Source organism: Macrotis lagotis, chromosome X (genome assembly GCF_037893015.1).
Source record: "Macrotis lagotis isolate mMagLag1 chromosome X, bilby.v1.9.chrom.fasta, whole genome shotgun sequence".
In the NCBI taxonomy this organism is placed as follows: domain Eukaryota; kingdom Metazoa; phylum Chordata; class Mammalia; order Peramelemorphia; family Peramelidae; genus Macrotis; species Macrotis lagotis.
The window spans coordinates 247,176,489-247,202,007 of NC_133666.1; the positions used below are offsets into that span (position 1 = coordinate 247,176,489).

Below are 25,519 nucleotides of genomic sequence, written 5' to 3' on the forward strand. Positions count from 1 at the left end.
TGATCCTAGATAATAATTACATGAATAGGAACCAGAAAAGACCTTTGTTGCTCTGAAATTTTTATATAAAATTCGTTATATCCATATCCAGAAGACTGAGTTGCTCTTGTGTAGATAGCATAACCTTGTATTTGTTGTCCTTTAACTTTCCTTGAAGAAGTAAAAATCAGTTATGTTATGTAATCGTCAATCGTCTTGGACTTTGTTTTATGTATTTCTTCTATAGCCCAAAACAAAGTGTGAACCTTATGTACTGGAACATGGAGATGAGGTGAAAATTGGAGAAACCGTGCTGTCCTTTCACATTCATCCAGGTAGTGATACTTGTGATGGCTGTGAACCAGGGCAAGTTCGAGCCCACCTTCGCCTTGATAAGAAAGATGAATCTTCTGGTAGGTAAAATTTATCATTCTATATGATATTGATTACTTTTCTTTTAAATTGGAATCTTTAAGCTAGCTACTAATATGGGGGAGAGCTTATGGGCATTTGCTAATCAGTTTTTTATGAGTGAAGTGTATTCTAGGAATAAGTTTATTCAGCAGGGCACATCCATTAAAGACAGTGTGTTTTATATTTGAAAACTGGGCAAATAAACAATGTCCCTACCTTAAGAAAGCTTTCACATTCTTGTCCTTAGCACTTTGATAAATGTAGTAACACTTGAAATGTGGTGACCAGAAGAAAAGCCTATGAGATATGAACATGGGCTCTGCTGATATTAATTCAATTTAATAGACTTTTGCAAAAACTGAAACCATTTCCAAATGTCTTTCAATGTAGTAATTATTATGTGATTAGAATTATAATTGTACTTTTATCTAATTAGGTCCTGTTTCTTTTAGCTTCTGTTGTTGATGTTGAAAAAAGTCATTGACAGACTCCTTAGTAGATCTCTTGGTATTATTCACATGAGGTGGAGTTCATATTGCTTTGTGGCAGGGGATGCCAACTTTTTCTGATCCCCAAACTTAGTTTTCAGTAAATATTCTGTATTTTTCTTTAGTATGAAAGGAAATCAAATTCTGATATTTACAATGTGCATGCACATTGGGATAGGGTCTAGACCTGTGATTTCATCAGAGTTCTTAGGGGAGAACTTCCTATGCTAGCACAAGCCTTCACCTTCTTAGACTTGCCTCAAGTCACATGGTTGGTTCTTGTCTCTCCATATCAAAGAAGACCAAAATGACATCACTGTGACTGATCAGATTGGTATGAGCTTGGAATGCTTATCAGACACAAAAAGGTGTTCACAAAATGTGAATACTTGGGGTGGTTACTCACTAAACTTACATATCTCATGTTTCCTTTTAGTTGCTTCAGTTCTCCCTTGCTTATGGAGCACAGCCCTCTCTCTGATCAGGGCATTGTGCCAGTGTCTCCCATACTATATGATGAGTTCTTAAGTTCTTAAGAGAAACTTGCCTATATCACTAAGTCACATGGCCATCATGTGTCAGAGGTAAAATTGAACCCACATCTGCCTGGGTTCAAGGCTAGCTCCTTATCCACTATGCCACTTTATTTCACAAGCTTAGGATTATACAGTTATTTACCAAATATTCTCCTTACCCCTTTGATTAGGCTCTAAAGATACATACATATCAAGTTGGGGAACTATGCTGAATTATCACAGTACCCACTTTCTGAGACAAAATTAATGTTATAGGAAGTTTCCAAGGAACTTTTAGTACCACTTAGCTAATTTTCCTAAATTTTAAAACTTCTTGGACACTGCTCTTAACAAAGTTATTATTTCTAAAAATTATATTCATTATTCACTTCTACTTAACTGATTTTTGGGAACAGGGGCTAATATGTTTTTCTGTCAGAATATCAAACAAGAAGCTAAAATGTCCTCAATTCTTTACTAGTTATTTACCAGTTCATGTTAAACCATTGGGAAAATCACTTAATTTTTTTTGTACCTTTTATAGCCACATTCTTGACTTATAAGACCCCCTTGAAAGATTAAGATCTCTTAAGTGGTTTGGGGTCTTAATAAGAATTTTCCTAAAGTAACTTATTCTTTTTGTAACATACACCAAAGTTTAGCTGTGATATGACCCAATACTAGAATATAGAATACTTATAATTCTGTTCAAAGCAAGGACCTCATTAATTGTTGAAAGATCATTTAATAACAACATTTCATTGTACCTCTTTGCTGTTGACTTACAAATAGAGTATTACTACAGTTTACAAGCACTGCCTGCTGCAAAAGCTTCCATTTCCTCCAAAAAAAAAAATTTCATGCTTCATGAGTCTAATGTTTAAATGGTTATTCTTTTTTTAGTTGGTCCAGCATTAAGTAAAGAAGAAAAAGAGTTGATAAGAAGAAAAGCATTAAAGAAAATAAGAGTAAAATATGGCTTAATGGTGAGTGTTTATAAGGGAGTAAATAATATATACATATATATTTATACATATATATCTATAATATAAATATTACAGGCAATACGCCTGTAATAGCATAGATTGATCTATCAAGCATTTGAAGTTTTTATCAATATGGCTGAGATTAAGTGAAAAAAGTGTTAAGTTAGGACAAAAAAGAAACAGTTGAACCTCTTTATGGTATACTTTACCATTATCATAATGCTGAGATAAACATTTTCATTTTTCTTTTCTCTGTGATTACATTCAACAGTCTTCAGTTTTCACATTAGAAAATTGAGTCTCAAAGTTCTATCCCTTTTTTCTTCTTCTTAGACAATCATCCTAATTCAGGCTTGTTTCAGTCATTTGATTGATTTCCCAGCCTCAAATCTCCATGTTCTCTCAGATGCCAAAGTGATTGCCTGACAGTGTCACTCCATTTCCTAAATAAATGCCTCTTCATAGACTTCCTCATGCCTTGAATTCACTAGTTCCTTACTTTTCCTCTTAGAATTTCTAGTTTCCTTCAAAGTTCAGCTCAAACACCACTTTTTACACCAAATCTTTCCTGAAATTCTCCCCCCAGGAACTAGTGCCTCCACCCCCCCCCCAATTGCCTTGTATTGCTTTACTACAAACGTTTTGCATGCATATATTTTCCCCACCTGAATGTAAGCTTCTTAAAGGGAAATTTCTTTTCATTTTTATCTTTGCATCCCTAGTAACTAGAACAATTCTTGATACCTAGTGGGCACTTAAAAAATGTTTCTTAATTGATCAAAGTAGCTTACCAAATATCAGACAGCTGAGAGACAGAGCCAGGAGTAGAATCCAAACCCTCAGAATCAAAGTCTAGTATTCTTTGGAGTTACATTACAAAGACCTAGGAAGAGGAGTCTACTGTTCACAAAATTCACCTAATTTTTCCATGCAGATAAAGATTTTTGTTCTATATGCATTTTTCCCTGATGATTGTTTTCTAATTTTTTTTGGTTCTGATGTGATTTTATTGTTATAGGAAACTCTTAGTGAGATCTACTAAATGCAGATCAGCATTTACAACTTAGAGTATTAAAAATTACTTGGAACTCTTAAGAAATGAAGCCCTTGCCTATATTGATTTTTAAGTTTAGTAATAATAAGTCTTTACTCAAATCTTATTAAAACATCTCCACATTAAATGGAGGGGGACATTTGTTAAATGACTGCTATGTTCATAAAACTGCTGGGTAGAGAAGCAAGATTAAATACACTTTAGTAAGATAGAGTTCCAGTATTGATAAATGATGATCATACAAAATTGCATGTACCAAATGAAATGTGAAGGAAAGTCATTACTGAGTGTACTAGGGAAGGCTTCTCAGAGGAGGAGCCATTTGACCTGGGTAGAATGTAGAGCATTGTGGTGTGTGGATGGAGTTAATGAGTCCTTGACTGGAGGTAGATACCCATAGAGAGTAGTTGAATGAGATATGGCAGAATAGACAGCTAAGATGATTACACGTATAAGAGACTTGCAAGAGAGGGAGAGAAACATTTATTAAGTACCTGCTGTGTATAAAACCCCAAACTGTCTGAGAGAATACAAAGCAAAAAATCAGACAGACCCTGATCTTCAGGATCCACATTCTCACTAATAAATGAAAAGAAAAATGCTGGTCTTTAAGGGGCAACAGCAAAGCAAATGGTTATACACCTTATTTAACTAATTTCCATTCATTGTTTTCTTGAACTATTTCATGGTTCCAAGAACCTTCATGGTAAGAACTTTGGTTTTGTGTCTTAGGTAACTATGATTAATAAGGACATGTAGACTATTACACCTGTGCAAGTTGCCAGGTCACATGTCTACAAGAGTTGCTTCTCTGAACTGTGTGTGTGTGTGTGTGTGTGTGTGTGTGTGTGTGTGTGTGTGTGTATGTATATATATATATATATTACTGAGAGGTTCAGGAAGGAAGTAGGCCTGGGGTATATGGGGCTGTTGGTACTTCAGGATTTTTTGTCTTAGCTACCTTTTTATGGCAGTTTGTTGCTACTGGTGGTAATGGGACTAGAAGCAAGGCAGGGCAAATAGTCTGGAAACCACTGCCATTCTCAGGATTTATTTTACATATATATATATATATATATATACATACATACACACACATACATACACACACATACATACACACACACATATATATGTATATATATATGTATATATAATATATATTTTACATATATAGATATATTTTTACATATACATACCAAAAATATTTCTATAACATTGTTGTCTTCTTCCATTCTTCCCAACCCCCAAAATACCAAGAAAAAATAAAATGGGAAAAAAAATAAGCTACATGCATTCAGAGTCTTATTAGATCCCTTTCTGGAACTGAATAGTATTTTTCATCAATTCTTTGGAATTGTTATGAATTATTGTATTTCTCAGAATAGCTTTCACAGATGATCATCATTACAAAATCACTGTTGCTATATACAGTATTCTGGTTCTGCTTATTTCACTTTGCATCTGTTCATATAAGTCTTCCCATGTCTGTGGTTTTTTAACTCTTCTGCTCATCATTTCTTTAATTTTTTATTTATTTTTCCAACTATATGCAAAGATAGTTTTCAACATTCATTTTTTGTAACTTATGAATTTCATATTTTCTTCCTACCCCTCTCCCTAATAGAAATATAAGGTAATACATCAAACATAGCTATATCCATATTAATCATGCTGTGAAAGAAGAATCAAATAAAAAAATTTTAAAAAAGCCAGAGGGGATAAAGGCCATATTATATAAAACAATTTTTAAAAATTGAAATTGTGGGGTGGCTAGGTGGGACAGTGGATAGAGCACCAGCCCTGGAGTCAGGAGTACCTGAGTTTAAATCCGGCCTCAGACACTTAATAATTACTTAGCTTGTGTGGCCTTGGGCAAGCCACTTAACCCCATTTGCCTTGTAAAAAGCTAAAAAATATAATAATAATTTGAAATTGCTCATCATTTCTTACAGTACAATAAATTGTATTGGGCCAAAATTTGCAGGGGAAATTGTGGGGAAGATATTTTTCTAAACTCTTAGATTTGAATTTTTTCTATTCTGATTCCAAAATAAAGAAAACTGATACAGTGATGCAGTAGAGTGTTGAAACTCATTGATTTATATTAACTAAGTATTAGATGTTCAAATTAATTAAAAATTTTCACAATTGCATCATGTATTATTGGTGTTTTTAACTGGATAGTCCCTTATCACATAGGAATTTCCCATGTTTGTTGAATTAAAATGTAATTCACCTGTTTTGGGGATTTTTATCACTCAAAGCTCTTGTATTTGTTACTTAGAATAATCATTACAGGGGTGGCTAGGTGGCACAGTGGATAAAGCACCGGCCCTGGAGTCAGGAGTACATGGGTTCAAATCCGGTCTCAGACACTTAATAATTACCTAGCCGTGTGGCCTTGGGCAAGCCACTTAATCCCATTTGCCTTGCAAAAACCTAAAAAAAAAAAAAGAGTAATCATTACAAAATTGACAAAAACATTGTGGGGCAAAATTCTAAGAATCAAATGACAACAACAATAGCAAGTCTAACGTTTTTGTTGCTTCCCCCATATTGTGGGCATCAAGTGAATTTCTCGTCTGCTTATTTATAAAATTATGCCACTAAATTTTCTTTTCTAATAAGTGCTATAAAAGCCATTGAACATTCTGGCACACTTTTTGCATCTTCAAATGTAGGTAAACATAGATTTTTTTCCAGCCAAGGACATATATTGACCTCTCAGGTATCTGAAACACCTTTGTGTACTAGCATTTGATTAAAAAACAGTGACTACATGTCATTGAAACAAATGTTATTAAATATAATTGTGTGTTTACCTTTAGCCAGTGATTTATTTTGCTATGAAAATATAACTGACTATGGAAAAAAATAGCTGAAACTAATAAAAATCTGAAATAGGGTTTTTCAGTGTTAAGGATTTGGGGGCGTTAATTTCTAATATATGTGAAAACATTTGCATTATTGTAAAGATGAATGTTTAATAACACCAGTAGTCTCCCCACTGTACATTAAGATAGTGTAAATCAAATTATTTTAAATTTTCCTTCTTCCCTAATGATTTTTATATATTTATTAAGAATACAGAATATGAAGATGAAAAAGCTCTAAAGAATCCAAAATATAAAGACAGAGCTGGAAAACGTAGAGAGCAGATTGGAAGTGAAGGAACATTTCAGAGAGATGATGCCCCTGCTTCTGTCCATTCGTGAGTATTAGACATTCTATCACAAATTTCAGTGTATCAAGAAGTATGCAATGTGCATATTCAGATTGCCTAATGTATGCTGATTTCTGTTCTAATAATCTAAAGGGAAGTTGATAGCAGAACATGCAACAATCGGAAGTATGAAATTGTCCAGTTCTAGGCTCTTATTTATAAAGCCTATTTTTAATTAAAAGCCTTCTTTCATGTTAACCATAATTCTCCCTTGTTCCTGAGAAGGTGTGTGTGTGTGTGTGTGTGTGTGTGTGTGTGTATTTTTTTGAATAAATTTAGTTGTATGTGGTATATATGCATAATTTAATATAATGTAATTAGTGTTTATTGAACCAAGTATTTGTTATTATATTATGTTCCCAGCACTCTCCTAGGCACTAATAACAAAAAGACAGAAATGAAACAGAGAAGGAGAAGGGAATCAACTTGAACTCACAATATATACAATATAAATAAATACAAGGTCATTTTGTTGCAGAGAGGCATTAATAATTAGATAAGGAAAGGTCTGTTGGCATATCAGCTGAACTTTGAAGGAAATATGAAATTCACTAATGGAGTGAGTTCCAGGCAGGAAAGTCAGGTAAAACAAAGGCAGGAGTGGGCTTTTCATGTGAGGGGGAACAGCAAGATGGCAAGTTTGACTGGATCGGAAAGTGTTTAAAGGCTAATAATGTTAAGACCAGTTTAAAGGGTAGTAATGTAAGCTAAGACCAGAAAGGTAGATTCGTGCTAGGTTGTTAAAGACTTTAAATTTCAAACTGAGGAGTTACTATTTGATTTTAATTAGGCTATTGGAATAGTCAAAGTAAGAATTGATGAGAATTTAAATTAGGGTGAACAGCAGAGTAGAGAGGAAAATGGTTAGGGATTCATTGTCTTTTAGGGGTAGCCAAGTTTCTGTGAGTGTCAGAAGGAAGGAGAACACGAGTAATCTCCATAACATAAAAAAACACTATCATTAAGTTCTAAGAAAGATAAGAGTTTACTTTTGGTAAGGAAGAGAACCTCTTCCTTGGAGAAGTTTTGAAATTTTTTTTTCCCTGAAGTACAATTCACTATACAATCTGAGATTCATTCCACTTAAGTGACCATAGATTTAGTTCATTTTACTTTATGTACTGAACATGTAGAGGGAGATTAGACTAATGCAAACTAGACTGTTGAATTTATCCTTATTGCAAAACAAAAACATGGGCAGTTCATAAGAAATAAAGTACAGTATGTCTTTTTTTTTTCAGTTTAAATGTTGCTGCTTTAGTCATCTTTTTCTCTCAGAGGAGAACTTCTGGATTTAGTTAAAATTGAAATCTAGCATATAAACCATAATTATTTAATTTATTTCATCCACTGGATTGTATCAAGAGAAAAGTTTTTTCTTTTAACAGTGATTATGAAACTATTAAAAAGTTAATTCTCTGTGGGGCAGTACTTGGGAATCTGAAGATCATTTTAAAAAATGAAATTAGCGATAAAGATATAAAAAAAAACAATGGTGTGACATTCTTAGCTTGTTATTCAAAGACTGCCTTACCTAACTTATTTGAAACTGACAGGAAAATAATTTTTAAGAGTCAGAACCTTGTTTTTGTTATTTTTTATTATTTGTTATTATTAAAATAACTTTTCTGTTCTAGAGATATGGAACAGACCGTAACAAAAGACTTTATTTGGAATTGTCATTTATTGCATTTATTATTATTCAAAAATATTTTAAATTCTCCTTTATATACCAAGTAATAATTTTTATTTTCCTTTAGTGAAATCAATGACAACAACAAAGGTCGAAAAATGTTGGAAAAGATGGGTTGGAAAAAAGGAGAAGGCCTAGGAAAGGATGGTGGAGGAATGAAAACTCCAGTAAGTCTTCTATTTTCAAGCCCTGATTTACTTGCCAGTAAGGGAATTCCTGGTAGAAAGTTGGAATGACAAATGTTATTTCATTGAGCCGTAGTGTATCTTGATTTTTGAGTTTTTAATTGCTTTCTTGTGGGTATGCCAAATCCTTAACATTCAAAAAGTGAATCTCATGCTACTGTTCAACCCAGGTACTCCTAACCAATATCTTGATTATCAGTGTAGCTGCTTTCTTTTTTTATTCTAGGTATTTGATTCATTTAACAAATTATTCTGAGGAGCCCATAGCTTCACCAAACTGTCAGAAGGTTCATGATACAAAAAAGGTTAAAAACCTCTGGCTTAAAAAATCCGTTCCAAGTTGTGAAGAAATAACTTACAAACTCCTATAAAAATATGAATTAATATTGGGAGGCCCATACTTAGCTAACACTTTATATCTCTCCCCCCCCATCCCCAGCCCACCTGCAGCCACCCAAATCCTGACAGGTAGCCAAAGAATTCATCAGGAAGAGGATATTGACAAACCAACCCTCCTTTCCTGTCCCCCTCTCCCCCCCCCCACCTCTTCCTCCACTCTCCAGAGAAATAACCCACACATAACCTTCCCCACCCATTCCTACCCCTTGCCCACTACCCACTTCTCAGTAGTTAGTTCGTGGGGAACATTCTGCTAAATATCAAGAATGGTCAAAGAGTAACCAACTTGCCCTGCTGATAGTTGGTTGGTTCTTGTCCTTTGTTATCAAAGAAGACCAAAATGATATCACTATGTTTGAGACAAATTACAGCGTGTCCAACTGTGGCTGATCAGACAATACAAGCTTCAAATGCTCTACCAAAGGTTGGGCACAAATAGGCCATATGAACACTTGGGGTGGGTACACTAAACTTAAATATATCACGTTTCCTTTGAGCTACTTCAGTTCTGCCTTCCTCATAGAATGTAGCACCCTCACTGATGAGGGCATACCCATGCTGGGCAGTCCTGTGGCAGTCTTCCATGCTGTACAATCACTTCTAAAGTTCTTAAGCGAGACCTTTGGGGTATCTCAGTATCACTTCTTCTGACCCCCTTATGAGTGCTCGCCCCATGTGAGTTCTCTATAAAATAGTTTTTTTGGCCAGTGTACATCTAGCCTTCTAACAATGTGTCCAATCCAGCGTAGTTGTACTCTCTGTAATAATGTTGGAATGCTAAGCAGTTTAACTTGAGAAAGGACCTCCGTGTCTGAATCTTCTCCTGCCAAGTGATCTTCAGAATCTTCCTAAGACAATTTAAATAGAAGTGATTCAGTTTCCTGGCATGGCTAGATACCTACCAGATCTTCAGCTACTGCCATCTGGCTTGCCTTTGCATTCTGAGGTTCTCTGACCCTTTCATAGGTGAAGCTACTATATAGATAAATAAATACTTCCCATAAATTGTGAGCTCTTGGAGAGCAGGAACTGTCTTGTTTTCTGTTTGTCCCCTTAGTTTGTAGCACAGTGATTAATACATAGCCTCTAACAAATGCTTCTCCAGTACATGTGCCAGCTGTCCTTGTCAAGCTAGAAGACCTTAAATTAATTCACTCTTTTAAAAGGTGACTCTTCGGTTCAGTTTATAGATCAATAGATTCTGTTAGTTTGTAAGCGTAAAGTTCATAAAGTGGATAGAATGATGGAAAACAGGAGATAATGAGGAGCAGCATAGTATTGTGAATACCAGATACTTAATTTGAAGCCTCATTTTACTTTTTACTAATTGTATGACCTTGTCCAAGTTTCTTGACCTTTCTAGGCTTCTGTTTCCTCATTACAAGTTCCATAATAATCATTTAGTACTCTATGTAACATGAGAAGGATTTTTCAATGCATTTATAACTAGTGTTCTCACTTTTCCCCAATCAGATTGTAGTCTGAAAGAAAAATGAAATAAGCATCTTCTGTTTAATGTTTCTATTGTATAATTTCCCCTATATTCTTTTCAGGAAAATAACAATAAGCCAATAGTGGAGTCTTTTAGTTGAAGCCAGGCTAGGGTTTGTTATATGACCTGTTTCTACTTGTAGTCAGACTATGAGAATAACATTCTGAAACCTAGCCAGATAAAATTAGGCAGATGCTTTGGAAAGCATAGTGCATCCTGATTTCATGATAAATATGATGATGAAGGGGAAATAGGAAAAAAAGATTAGAAATTACATGCACAGAGGTGAATCCTTTTATCATATGAATTGGATATATTTGACTGCGCTTGTCAATTTTAAATGAGAGAACTCCAAGGGATAGTTAAAAAAGCAAATTTCAGTTTATTTAGAATTATATAATAGTTCTTAAATAAGATTATTCATTTTTTTTTAAACAGATCCAGCTTCAACTTAGAAGGACACATGCAGGTTTGGGGACAGGCAAACCATCTTCAATTGAAGATGTTCAGCTTTTCCAAAGTAAAAACAAAAAGAATTGGGAAAAAGCAAGAGAAAGGTTTGCTGGAAACTTCCCAGAAGCTAAACTACAAAAAGAAGCACCAGGAGTCATGCCTTGGGTAAAAGGGACAGCAGACTGAAAGCCAATTATAGAAAAAAGAAATTGAGAATTTTTAAATGTTTAGATTTTGTTTTTTTGTGGGATTTTTATTTTTCAAGTAAGTGTGTATGTGTGAGGGAATGGAATAACGATTTACCCTCTCAGGATTCAAAGTGGGTAATTCAGTGTAATAAAATTGTTAGCTATGGACTATTTAGTTATGTTGGTCAAATTTGCATCTTTTTTAAACACCTTATTTTAAACTAATCAGTGAATTAAGTTGTCATAAGTTTCATTGAGTGAAGCAAGGTTCTCCAAGAACAGATGTGAATAATAGAATACAAACATAAATTAGTGAATTCTTTCCTTTAAAAGGCCACCTAACTAGGAATTTTTTTACATTGCACTTCCTCATTTACAACATGTAATTTTCTTTGTAATTTAAAAGGGAAGAAAAACCATACAAATATAAATGGCTTTTTAAAAGGTACACTTGTCTTATCTCTGTGTAGTCATAGTTATGAAACACAAAATAAAGAAGGGGCATCTCTGACTTCATGCAGAATCATTCTGGCTACACACTTCTCTCACGTGTCCTATGAGAAACTGTTGAGAAAGTATGGCTAGTTGTGTGTGAATATTATTATCCATGAGATAACCTAAAAAAACATTATTGAAAAGATAATGAACAGGTTGTAGTAAATTAGCATTTTCCTGTTTTCTTCTATGAAGAATGTGTTGATTTGTAAAGCATAGTAACCATTTACATTTGGTATGTTTGGAAACTGTAAGGTGTCCAGATGTAAACAGCTGAATACAGTATTGAAATATTTAATGTCCTGGCCCTTTTTTTTTAATAAATCCATTGCTGGCAATGGAATTTGTGCCAGGTAAATCTGATTTCCAATGAAAAATGAATTACAAAATAAAGGCCTCAAAATCAAAATATTTATTGAATATGTTCTTACACAATAAAAACTATTGTAACATTAAACTGTGTGATTCATTGAACCATATGTTTAATAAATTATACCACTTGTTGCAGTAGGACCAAAAGAAAAGCAATGACTGTACTAAATAAGAATTTTTGGCAGCAAACACCTCAGAAATGTTGGAACTGCAGTCCTGGTTTCTGAGTGTAGGTGTCACTGCTCTGCAGGTTATCCGGGTTTTTTGCATTCCATTTTACTTTCACATCAGCTTCTGTACTGTCAATCTAGTAGAGGAGCGGACTGTTTTCTGCTAATGAGTGCAACCAGCAGCTCCTCCATCTGCTAAGAGGAAAGGTTTTGGTGTCTCTGGACATGAGAAGAAATTCTGGTAGGAGTAGAGTGATGTGGACAGAGAGGAGGAAATTTTACCAGATGAGGCCAAAATGGACTCCTTTGGTAAAACCTTAAAGAGAAATTGACCAAACTGCATCTTCCTTTGATACGTCTCTTCCAGGCCTTCTGTGCCACCGGTGCCCAGTGACTTTGGAAATAGATTTGGATTAAATCTGTAGTCTTTTGTTTCCAACAGATTCAGAATGGATCCTGATACTGAGATCACCTCAACCACCGCTAGTCGTGGCTGAATTAAGGAGCCCGGGCAGGGTTTACTTCTGATGGGGGGGGGGGGTCTTAGGTCTAGCATTTTGCCTGCCTTCAGATAATATAAATTTAAAATGATTCTAATCATCTTAGTAATAATAATCAAGTATATATGATACAACAGATCCCAAAAAACTAACCTTAGATTCTATTCATACAACTTGCTTTCAGATTTCTGTTTTTTATATTTAGCCTAAAGTCTTAACCATGCACCTAACATTAGATTTGATCTTTGATAATGAAGATTTTGAAGATATTGTAAAATGCATTCTCCCTCCTTCATATTTTTATTTGTGTTGGATTTATAAAATTCAGAATTGGGGAAATACTTGAAATGTACCTCAGTTTTACTGCCTATTGAAATTTATTGTCTGCTTATACAAATGATATTTTTGACCATACAGTTTTCAAGGCTATATAAAATATAACTTACTTGAATTCAGTTTAGTTAATTATCTTATAAATGTTTCACATTTTTTTTTGTTGTTGAAAAATGGCCCAGCACAATCCTGAACTTTGTAGAATCTAACCATTTTGAAATATAGGCAATAAATATCTCATTTCTGACCAGTTTGAGATAGAGGCAATAAATATCTCAAACAGAAGAAAGTCTCAATGTCCTGAACTTCACATCCTCTTCGTTGCCAAGCAAATATAGTAATCACCTAATTGCCGGAAAAAGGGGAGAAAGGAGACTTCTGCCATATGAACAAACCGTTGTCTAATCAATCTTGGTTTTTTTTTTTCTGATATTTGGATTATAAACATGATAAAATTGTTTTCCTGAATTAAGAAAAATGTTCATAATGAACATTGTGTATTAGTTTTATTTCTTTTTTGTTTTGTTTTTTAGATTTTTTGGAAGGCAATGGGGTTAAGTGGCTTGCCCAAGGTCACATAGCTAGGTAATTATTAAGTGTCTGAGGTGGGATCTGAACTCACGTACTCCTGACTCCAAGGCCGGTGCTCTATCCACTGCACCACCTAGCTACCCCTCTTGATTTATTTCTCTAGACTCTAGACAGTCGTCCTTCAGCATTCTTTGGGATAGACTCCTTCAAACATGAAAAACCATGAATAACTTTAGGCCCTACTCCAAACCTTTATTTTTAATAATTCTGATCTTATTAACACACAAAATAAGTGAAATAAGACCACATCCACGAAAAAGTTGCAATTTCTTAGCAAGAGATCTCATTCAGACTTTTAAGAGTTGCCAGTTCATGGGTTGCCTTTTACAAAAAGCACAAGATACAGTTATCATTGGGAAAACATCATGTGACTGAGTCTGGATGATAGACAAGGAGGAGGCATTTCCAAAAAAATGGATAGCTCTTTTTTTAACACAATGAAACTTAAAATTGAATTTCATAATAAATTATATATGTGTACTTATGATAGTAAATGACAAAAATAGATTAATATAAAAAGTGCATTTATGACTTAAAATTGTTTTTAGTTTTCTTTACATATGTTTATCATCTATGATTTTCCACAGTATACCCACAAATCTCCAAAAATTCCCATTTAATTGTTGATGGCCAACCCACAAATAACTGAAACCTACAAATAAATGTTGAGGGATGATTGTACTGCTTTTATAAGCTGTAGATTGGAAATGTTTTAAAAATTCAGAGGCTATATTTTCCAAAAACTTGTGTACTAATGTTATGGGGAAAGATATGCTTGACAGCATCCCAAATGTACATTGATATAAATACCTGAGATTTTCTGTGTTTTGGAACGTTTGAAAGTACTACTCATGTTTGATAAATCCAAAAGCAAATTACCTAGGAAAAATTCCCTCTCAGACAAGAAATACTGGAAAAAATGGAAAAGCAGTCTGGGAGAAATTAGATCTAGCCTGGCATCTTTACCATATTCCACATGTGACCTGAATTTTAAAAATAAAATAGGAGAAGCAGATCACTTACCTTTTCACAGCGCTATTTAGGGGTGGTTGAATTAGCTAAAGCAGTAATGAGGTAATGGCAAATGTGATTTTTATAAAATTGAAAAAATTGTTGCATGAACAAAATACAACTTAGAAGAGAATCAACTAGAAAAAAAAATTGGATCAAGCAGCTATAAGGTAGTTTTAGCAGTCTGGGCAGCAAGAGGAATTTTGAAGCCCAGGAATCCTGCTGGAAAAGCAGCATTCTCAACCGCAGCCCTTAACTCCAACCCTAGACTCCAGTTACCTACACAGGTGCTCACCATCTGGGGAGAAAGAGCTGCTCCACATTGACAAACTAGATCCCCAAGAGAAAAAGTCAACTTGGCAGAGGATTAAGCAAGGGAGGAGCCCAAGAGGAGGTCAGGATGATTGTTTACTGAACCAATCATTGCAAAGGTTGACCCTAAGCCCAGAAGGCAGCAGGGAAGAATAAATCAGTAAAAGTGCCGCCGCCACCCCCACCCCCCAAAAGAAAGGACACCTGGGAAATAAGCAGAATTGACTAACCAAGAGAAAGAATAAAGATGACTTGCCTCCAGAAATGAGAAAAACATACTGAAGTCTAGCTCAGGAGAGAGAATCTAAGTAACAATTTAAACAATTGTCCCTGTTATTCCTTGTACAATTCAGAGGATTATTTCTTACCAACTTTTAACTACTAGTTTTTTTATTAACTCTAGAAATACATTTTAAAGGAAACAATCCTACCTCATCCCATGAATTTTTTTTAAAACTAGATAAGTTGATCTAAAAGTGCTGAGATCACATGGTAAAGCTTGACTCCAAGCTTCTCATGAAAGCAAAAGCCCAACTCTGTAATATTGACATAAGAGTATTGATTAGAAAGGTGTTGATTGTCCTGCATAGGGTTAACAGTTTTTATGCCATATTAAATGAAGCATAGATGACAATTGGAGTTAAGGCCTTGAATTTAAAAATTTTATTTTAATTAATCTGTATCCTTGTCTTTCATTACAATTGTTTCCTAACTAAAACCACTCCCTGGTGTATTTGATCTTCCTCTCATTACTGTATACTACCTGTGACATTGTCATCTTTGTGGTATAATTTTTTTCCAGTAGCTTTGTTAATGAGCTGTAAAAGAGTAGAGAATGGTGTGGTTTTATTAAATACAGAATTAGTGGAACTTTTTTTGTAAAGACCTAAAACACCTTAGCCATATTCAGAATACTGATATTTGCTAACCTCTTTTTAGGGAGTTGCCTCTGAACTTAAAATAAGGAAGCCACTGGACTAACAGTTTAGAAAAGGATTATAACTATGAAATATTTAGACTTCTGGCATATTTTTTTTTTTGGTTTGGTTTTGGTTTTTTGGTTTTTTAAGGCAATGGGGCTAAGTAACTTAACTTGCTCAAGGTCACACAACTAAGTAATTACTAAGAAGACCACATTTGAACTCAGGTCCTCCTGACTCCAGGGCTGATGCTCTATCCACTGCATCACCAGCTGCCCCCTTTTCTGGCATTTTAAAAAAATTTTCAGTTTGTTTATAGAATATGTGCTAATAACTAAACAAGAACTAATAAAATCTGATTATAAAAATGTTTGATAGACAAGATATGTAGACAACTAATAAATATATAAGGCCAAAAGCCACCTAATAATGCATTTTCTTGGACCCCTGTAGAGCTTATCCATCAGCATCTATATCCAGGATCCATAGTACCGCCAGACAAAGGACCTAGAGTTAAACCAGGAGGAAGAGCTTGTTTCAATTGCCTTAGGGAAATTGCAAAGCTCCTTCCCAGATCCCAAACTTCCCACAAAAGTGAAAGCCCAACTCTGTAATACTGACATTTTGTCAGTGTTGCTTTATGGTAGCAAGGCAATACAATGTCCCCCAAAACATGAAAAATATGCTGGGTGTCCTAAATTGAGTGGACTTTTTAGATCATGTGATCAATTTTCTCTGATCCTCATAGCATCTCAATCTTCTCCAAAACTAAAATTAATGGGCTAAAGATAAAACTTTGGTCATGGTCTGGCTCATTGGATGGCCTGAGGAATTTGGAAATGCTTAACAAAATAATACAACAATGTTCATTTGTGGTTTTCAGAGTTAATGTGACTTTTTATTTGGCTTTGTTTCTACTGAATAGGACATCAGCAACCCAAAAGAAGGTAAAGAATCCCACTCACACTTTCTCACTCCTGCCTTCAGTTTTTCTTGGCCTGTATATCTCTAAGTCATACTTTGAGTCCTATAAAGAAGGGAATCCCAAGAGTTCCAGGACTCAATTTTATCCATGGCTTTTATTAAGAAAGGGATTTGGACCACAACTATAATCTTAAATAATAGTAATTTAGACAGAACTGTTGAGGAGGCTTCAATGTATTTGAATATCCTCAAATATCAATATATAGTTCAAATATTCAATGTAAATAAATTAACAAGCATATATTCATGATTGTGAAATCACAACAAGCTCAATGAATTTTAGCTGCATAATTCTTAAATTCAGATAGGATAATTATGATATGTGCAAAATAATGAACCTCAAATGTGATCAAACTGGAAACTGGATATGCCAAAGTCAAGAAGCTCTTCTAGAGGTAGGAGAGCATTTAAAGTAGGCATTGTGCCTATGGATTAATGGCTATTGACTGTACAGAAATTTCTACAGGCCTTAAAAGTGTTTTTTTTTTAATCTAAGCTTTCTCAACTTCATTAAAATTTCATTGGCAAAGAAGCAGAAGATGATTTGGGGAAGTAGCTGGAGTATTATCAAATGTATTTTAACATGTGACAGAGTTTTACTCAGTATTCTATTATATAAAAAGACTTCCGAGGCCAGGAAGGTTGCCAAGTCATTCACCTGATCATTACTTATCTTGATCAAAGTCACAGGAGACTATATACTGAAATAATAAAGCTTTCATTAGCATTTTATGTTATGGTTTAAAGACTATTTTAATAATATGAAATCAGCTTTCAGAGAATATTATAATCAAGGCTTTCATAAAAAGAAATATTTAATAGTATTTAAATATGCAATTACCCCCAATACTGTCTGCATACATTCACACCATTAACTCACTGAAAATGGGCTTTTAATCTCTAAAATGAGCATGGTAACTTAAACTTTACATATAGCATTATCAGAGTGAGTTTATGAGTGACCAAAAAATCAGTCTCATTGCCTAATCACATGTTTAAAAAAAGGGGAAAAAAATACTTCAAATGGAATTAGTTCTACCTCATTCACCAGACTTTGGCTCTTTCCAAAAAAGTTAAATGCTACCATTGAAATCATGGGGAAAAAAAAACCAACTGAGTCATGTTGGTTGTGGAGCTTATACTCAAGGAACTGCCCATGTTTGGAGTAATAGCAACATCACTGCAACAACTAGAACCTCCAACATGACTGAAGAAGTTAACACTGATATAGGGGCTCTGTTAGATCGCCCCATAACACCTTCTGACTTTGGCACTTTCGCTAGCAGGAGATTGCTATCGGTGTCCTGCTTGTTAAGGAGGTTAGTCAACAAGCATTAAATGTTTATTTACATGGCTTTGTGGAGGTATTGAAAAAAGCTAGGCAAAATGTAGTCTCTGCTCTCAAGGAGCTCACATTTTAGTAGGGGAATCTAATTATCTAGGGACAAACAAGATATATGCAAGGTAAACTAGAATTTATCTCAGAAGGCACTAACATTCAACATCAGTATGATGAGTGATGAGTCTCTAGGAGCAGCAAATGTGGGTGAGCAAACCAACCTGGGTCAGAAATGAAGCAGGTTAAACCTCCTATACCTATCTGAAGTGGGTCTGGCCCAGGAGTAGCCCCTGAACTTCCCACCTTGAGCAAAAGGAGATCCAGTCTCAAAGAGTAATAAATACATGTTATCCTCCTCCCCACAAAAAAAAAAAAAATTTATTCCAGATCAACACATTTTTCTTTTGAAGTAAAATTAGGAGACTGGTAGATCTGGGGCTACTATAGTTTAAGTCATTCTGTGTAAATTAAGAGACATTGACTAGATTATCATTGTTGATTGGATTCAGAATTAGGCTTGTCTATCTTTGCAAAGAGTAACCTAAGAGCCATGGATAAAAGTTGAAGGGCAGCTAGGTAGTGCAGTGAACTGGAGTCAGGAAGACCTGAGTTCAAATTCATTCTCAGACACCTTGTGTGACCTTGGGCAAGTCACTTAACCCCATTGACTAGCCAAAATAAATTGCAGAGGCAAATTCAGAAGTTATTATAAAAGGTTGGTTGGTGGATCTGTTTAATATCAACCAAGCACCAAGTCTCCAGAAATCTGACCTACCCTTCTACCACTGTTACTATTGTTATTTAGCATATACCAACACTATCCCCAGGTCCAACCTTCTTTCTCTCAATGTCAGAGTTTTATAGAACTATATATAAGGACCCTATAAAAACCAAAAGACTTTATTGGCTTGGAAAATTACTCCGTTCCCTCCAGGCCTCTGGTGGGATTAGCCCAATTATACCTGAGTTGTAGAGGACTTTTCACCATCTTCATCAGCTGTCCTTCATATTTTAAGTATGACCCCTCTATAAGCCTGCTTTGCTTTACTGTCTCATGATTTCCAGGTTTCCTTGTATTGGATTATATTCTTCTGAACCTTCCTGTCTGCATTGATTGATTACATAAGGACCTTCTAAGTAAAGCAAGTGAGATCACCAATCACTTTCCCTTGGGACATGAACAGAAACATCTGTTTAGAAGGTCCAGTCCTCCCTTCACTTACACTGATTCCTTGAGAGAGCACATTTGATAACATGGTCAGCAACAGACCCTGAGTGTACCTTCCACAAATGAAGGCAAATTAGACACAGATTTTTGCTAGAGGTGAAGACGTGATACTTCCTGGTGGACACGCCAGATAATGTGCTATATGTTGGAAACAGAATATGTTGGAGATCCTGGGTTCAAATGGTGAAAATGTCAAGACAAGAAAAACCACAGAAGGCGGTAACCAGAAAAATGTATTAAAAATTAAAATGGGTGTATGTATGAGGATGGAAGGATATGACAATCCAGCAGAAAGACAAAATGTACCTACAACCTAGAACAATCTTCTGACAGCATAGATTGAAGTGGAATAAAAACTAAAAAGAAGCCAAATTATCATTCCTTTATATGCAATTTAGCAAGTCATTACATCACTGGGCAATTAGAGAGATGGGAGCTCACCTAGCCACTCAGGTCACCACCACTTGCCTTGAACAGGTGCTGATAATTCCCATTGCAGGGAAGGTCAGACAGCAGCCAATCATCAAGCTAGAAACAAGGAGAGAGGACCTACACTCTGCCTGGCTTTCTGTACGGTCCATTTCCTTTTTTGTTTTCTTTCATTTTTTTATTTAGACTTTTTTTTCATATAGTTTGTTTCACAGCAAACAGAATAATACATTTCTTCTTCAAAATTTATTTTTATTCTGAAATGAATCATGTATTCCAACAAACATAGAATGTTGGGTTTGGTGGAGGTAAGGAGTGGGTAAGGATTGTCCATGAAATTACAGGTCTCTATCATATCCATTTGACTTTTCTTTTTAAAGTGTAATCTCAATCTGTAGCTTTCAAAGCTATACTTTCTGTCAATGATTCTTTCTGGACATCATTTATTCTCTTCTTTGCATTTTAACAAAAGTTGCTACAATGGTCTTCTTTCCTTTTTTTCTAAAATAGCATACACACACACACATATATATATATATATATACACACACACACACACATATACAACCTACAGAAGAGAGGATAGTACATAAAACTTCTCCTCTATATAAAGTCTTTTGCAAATTTTTTGCCTTCTACATAACAAAACCAAAAAAAAACACCTTTGCTCCCAAATGAGCCCATTTTCTATAGAAGGAAACAATATATGCTAAGCATATGCAGCTGACCTTGAGAGAGTGGTCCATGGGCTGGAATAATGTACCCAGTCCATATCCTGCAGACTGGACAGGTTCCGTCCTAGGGAGCCTGCCTTCTCATAAGATGGCAAGTGCCCCAGGAAATGATTTTCCTTAAATTAGATGATGGCTCACATTTAGGTTTCTCATCCCCTCTCCCCAAACTCTGACATATATGAATTATTCATATGAGGCACATTAAAGACTTTTGGTGCAGATCTACAACATCAAACTTAAAACTGAATTCAGTAATAACTCATAACTACTGTTCCTACTAGCTGGGAAGGTAAAAATGTATAAATATCATCAGAACAATGATCCTATAATTGTGTTAATAAGACACTTTACATGTCAGCTCAGCTCTGTAGTGTATACAACTTCTACTATTTCTGCTGGTAAAACAGCCAGATTCTGGCAAACCCCTCTTTTCCATGATTGTCCTGTCTTCAGTCCTTTCAGTAGTACTTGGAAAGTCTGGGATTTCAAGTGCAGGTGAACCCTCCTTCCACACCCATAGTTTTCATATGTTGCCATAACCAAACAAATCACAAGTTTGTACCCAATTTGGAAAGGAACCTCTCATCATTAGGCTGGAATGGTTCTTAGTCTAGCCATAGGATCATAAGATTCAATGCTTCAGATTTTCAGAGATTATCAAAGCCAGGGGCTCTTGGTCTGTGGTCCATAAACATTTTCCCCAAATTCTGATAACTGTATTTCAATACAATTGGTTTGATTTTTAACCCTAATATCCTGAGAAGGGTTTATAGGTTTCACCAGACTCTCAAAGGGTACCAGGATACCAAAAAGACTGCAAACCCCTGATTAGTTCAACCTCCTGATTTTACAAAGGAAGAAACTGAAGTCCAGAGAGAGATGGGGCTATTCAAAGTCATGGCTAGCAAACCCATGCAAAGAGAGGCAGGTTGGTGGTCTATATAAATACTTTCTCATATAAAAGCAAGGGTTTTTTTATGAATAGTAAAAAAAGCCAGTTTCAATGAAACATAGGTACATGTAGCTGAGTACTGTTCACTCATTAATTCAATACTTACTAGCTTGGCCCTAGGGATAAAAAAAAAAATCTCTCCTTTCAAGTTTACATTGTTGGAGGTAGCAGGAAATAAGGCTGGAAAATTCTGGGATCAGATTTCGGAGGGTCATCAAGGCTAGGCACACCAATTTTGGATTTTATCCAGGAGGTAATAGAGAACTAAAATATTTTGGCAGTGACCCATTTATTAATAAAATTTCTCTGATAGTAATGTGTAGGATGGCTTAGCTTAGAGAGACTGGAGACTGAGAGATCATTTAGGAAGCAATGGGGGAAAAAAAGTGAGCTCTACAGTAGCAGAAAGGATCTAAATGGGAGACATTATAGAAGGGTTTGAAACGAGTCTTCAAGGGATCCTAGAATGGAGAGAAGTAGAGGTATCCAAAAAGAATGCAGATTATTCTTTCCAGAAATTTGGCAGTGAAAGGAAGTGAAGAGCATATTATTACTTGGAACAATCATCACAGTTAAGAATATTCTTTGATATAAAGACAAATTGAATTCATCTGTACATGGAAAGGAAGGAAAAAGTAGAATTCTGAAATGTCAGAAAGGAGAAGTATTTACTTGTCATATTCTTGGAAAATGAGGGAGGGAATGGGCCCCAAAACACAGGTTGGCTATGGAATAAGAGGAAGTCATTTCCTCCTGGTAGAATGTAAGTTCTCTGAAAGCTGGGTGTTTTATTTTTGTCTTTGTAACCCCAGTGTTTAACACAGAGCTGGCCAGTTACTGATGTTCAGTAATGTCTGGGCAATATCACATCAGTATCGGCCAAGGGGTTTTAGTGATAGATAAGGTACTGGAGAGGTTTTTCCACTTCCTTCTCCAGTGGATTATGGCCAACAGAGGTGAAGTGACTTGCCCAGAGTCACACAGATAGGAAGTACCCGAGGTCACATTTGAACTCAGGGCTTCTTGACTCCAGTCCTAGCACTCTAATCCATTGAGACACCAAGTCTCTGGTCATTTAGTAACTGCTTGTAAATTGAGTGATTTCTCTGACACAGGAAGGAAAGAGAAATAAAGAAATGAAGGGGGGGGGAGAGAAACCACAGGGCTCACACCTGATGATCCAAATCTCAATAAAATAGGAAGTGATCATTCATAGAGAGGTCAATCTAACCAGCAAGACCAGTCAGTGCCTTAAGAAGAGTGTGAAATGGCTGTCTCAAGGGATCCAAAAAAAGCCCTAAAAAGCTAAATTAAAGGATCATCAAACAGTAGCAAGGGTTCAGGTATGGTTTGAGATTAAGAATCTGTATGATTCTTAATTAAGAATTAAGAATGAGATTAAGAATCTCATTTTTGTAGGGGGTTTCCGCAAGCAGCTTTTGGAAGTCTAGGAATAAAGAAAACAGAAGGACGAAGTCTAGGACTTGTATATGAATGGCTAGGGCTCACGGAAGCATGGACAGCTAGGTGGCACTGTGGATAGAGGGCTGAGTCTGGAGTCAGGAGGAGTCCTCTTCCTGAATTCAAATCTAGCCTCAGATATCAGCTGTGTGACCCTGGGCAAGCCACTTCACCCTGTTTGACTCAAGTTTCCTCATCTATAAAATGAGGAAATGGAAAACCCCAAATACTGTTATGGAGAGTAAGACATGACTGAACAACAGAAAAGCATTCCTAAAAGGGTTGGCCATGGGTAGGAAAATGAAATGAGAAGGAAGTGACAAAGGACCTAGAGTCAGAGGAGACCCCAGTCAAATCAATTCCTAGGTTTCATCCTAATCTAGAAGCAAAACTAATCCAACTTTTATGTGGGCCCTCACACTTTACAGGATTGATCTAATCATCTGTGGATAGGCACATAGTGTTGATTGATAGACACAGTGACTCCATATCCATCAAGGTTCCAGGTGGCTGAGCCTGCCTTGTGTATGACTAAGGTTTGGGTACAGGGTTTGCAAAGGTCTGGCAGCCCTCTCACATTCATTGGCTCCATCTCAGAGGAGCTACTGCCTCCAAGAGGGAGTTTCACTAGGTTCCAAAATGGTGTCCTCAATGGAGAAAGCCTTGATTATAGGTCAGACAATGTGTTGGGGATTCATACCAACAGGGAAGTATAGGATCCTTGCCTCCGATGAGCTTACATTCTCCACCCAACAGGTGGGTGGAGCAGAGAAGACAGGACTGAGGCAAGAATCTCTTTACCAGAGCCAAGGGACCCAGGGAGGGCAAGCCTTTGGAGAGTAGGGATGCTATAAAGAGCTATAGACCCCATTCTGTGGGTCCCCATTAAGAACAAACCAAGACCTGGAAAAGGCCGTAAGTGCTGAAACTTAAAGCTAACCAGCCCCTACCACCATCTAAGCAGCAGGGAGAAAAGCATGAGGGTTCTGCCTTGCCTCAGAAAGACCCAAGGTCAACATTCTAAAAAAGGACTTTGGTTATTAGGTAGCCCTCGCCATGATCCTCTTGCTCCTCTTTGATCAGGGTGGACAGAGGCGCAGTGGCCAGGGCCAAAGCATTTTCCCTCTGGCATACTTCCAGGAGCCGGGCTTGCAGTCCCTCCTTCTCAGCCTGAAGCTCCTGCCTCTTCTCAGATAAATCCTTCTCCTCCTCTTCAATGGCCCTTTTCCGTAATTCTAGGACTCTCTCTCTCCTCTCCACTGCCCGCTCTCTCTTCTCCAGTTCCCTCTCCCGTTGGCTGGCCCGCAAAGCCAACGCTCCCATCTGCTCTACCAGGCGCCCCCAGTCCCCCTCTACGGCTGGTGGCGAGGGTGGCAGGGGAGGCGGCACTTCCAGACGAGGCCCAGCCTGGCGGTGCCCACTCTTTTCCAGTTCTTGCTTATGCACACTCTTCAAATGATTCCACAGGGCAGTGGTTCCGACGTTGAACCCTGGGCCTCGACTGACCTGCTTTCCACACAGCCTACAGGTGGCATATTGGCTGGCAGGGAGGCCAGAGTGGGCCAAGGGCAGGTGAAAGTATTCCCAGGCTTCTGAGTATCGAGCTCCCCACCCATGGGCCACAGGGGCAACATTTCTGAGGGTGTCAATATAAGAGCCACCTTCTTCCATTTTTTTTTTCAGCTGACTCCTCACACATCAATCATTATTCCAGGTCCTTAACATCAAAGGGAGGGAAAAAAAAATAATTAAAATGTGATATTGCCACAAATCTTAAATCATAATAACTACAGTCATTTTGCCCTCAAGAAAACCATTTCTTCCCTTTGGAAGAGAGTCTCCTGAAAATTAGGCAATTTGTATTTATTTTGATATTTATATATCAATTTTTTGTAATAATTTTTTCCAGAATATTTAAGTCTATACTTTTATGATTTTATAATGTTTACACTAAATTATTTACAAGTCTATTTTTATACTAATTTTATAAGAAAATTTAAGTCTATAGTTTTATGCCAAAATTTTCCACAAAACTGATCTATACTTTAAATAAAAAAGTTTATACTAAATTGTTTAGAAAAGTCTGCATTTTTAAAAATTTATATATTTAGTATTTTATTTTTTCCCTGGTTACATGTTAAAATAATTTTTAACGTTTATTTTTAAAGCTGAGTTCCAAATTCTCTCCCTTTCTCCCACTTCTCCTCTCTCATTGAGAAAGTAGGCAATTTGTTATAGACTATAAATGTGTAGTCATGCAAAACATTTCCATAATAGGCATGCTATGGAAAAAAAAAGCCTTAAATTCCTCCCTCCCCCAAAAAAAGAAAGTTCAAGAAAAATATGATGGGGAAAAAAAGTATACTTCAATTTGTATTCAGACACCATAATCTCTTTCTCTGGGGATGAATAGCATTCTTCACCACAAATCCTTCAGTGTTATCTCGGATCTTGCATTGCTGAGAACGGCTAAGTCATTCACAGCTAATCATCCTACAATATTGCTGCTGTTATTTTGTACACAGACATTTCACTTTGCATTAGTTCATGTAAGTCATTCCAGGGTTTCCCGAGAGCATACTGCTCAGACTCTACATCTACATTTTTATACTAATT

The 25,519-nt window shown here is 36.1% G+C and overlaps 2 protein-coding genes across 3 annotated transcripts in view; one reads left to right on the forward strand and one right to left on the reverse strand.

The window, feature by feature from the left end:
* AGGF1 (angiogenic factor with G-patch and FHA domains 1) overlaps positions 1–12,628 on the forward strand; it is a 57,422-nt gene extending 44,794 nt beyond the window's left edge. The window contains exons 10-14 of one of the 2 annotated variants that reach the window (XM_074204101.1): positions 227–392; positions 2,300–2,382; positions 6,523–6,650; positions 8,423–8,522; positions 10,870–12,628. In XM_074204101.1, coding sequence (XP_074060202.1) covers positions 227–392; positions 2,300–2,382; positions 6,523–6,650; positions 8,423–8,522; positions 10,870–11,070 — 678 coding nt within the window. In that variant the 3' untranslated portion in view covers positions 11,071–12,628. The remainder of the gene's footprint in view (positions 1–226; positions 393–2,299; positions 2,383–6,522; positions 6,651–8,422; positions 8,523–10,869) is intronic. The other variant, XM_074204102.1, reaches the window with a different exon arrangement.
* ZBED3 (zinc finger BED-type containing 3) overlaps positions 9,141–25,519 on the reverse strand; it is a 39,954-nt gene continuing 23,575 nt past the window's right edge. Inside the window, exon 3 of the mRNA XM_074204103.1 lies at positions 9,141–24,620. Within this exon, the coding sequence (XP_074060204.1) occupies positions 23,924–24,574 (651 nt within the window). The 5' untranslated portion in view covers positions 24,575–24,620 and the 3' untranslated portion in view covers positions 9,141–23,923. The remainder of the gene's footprint in view (positions 24,621–25,519) is intronic.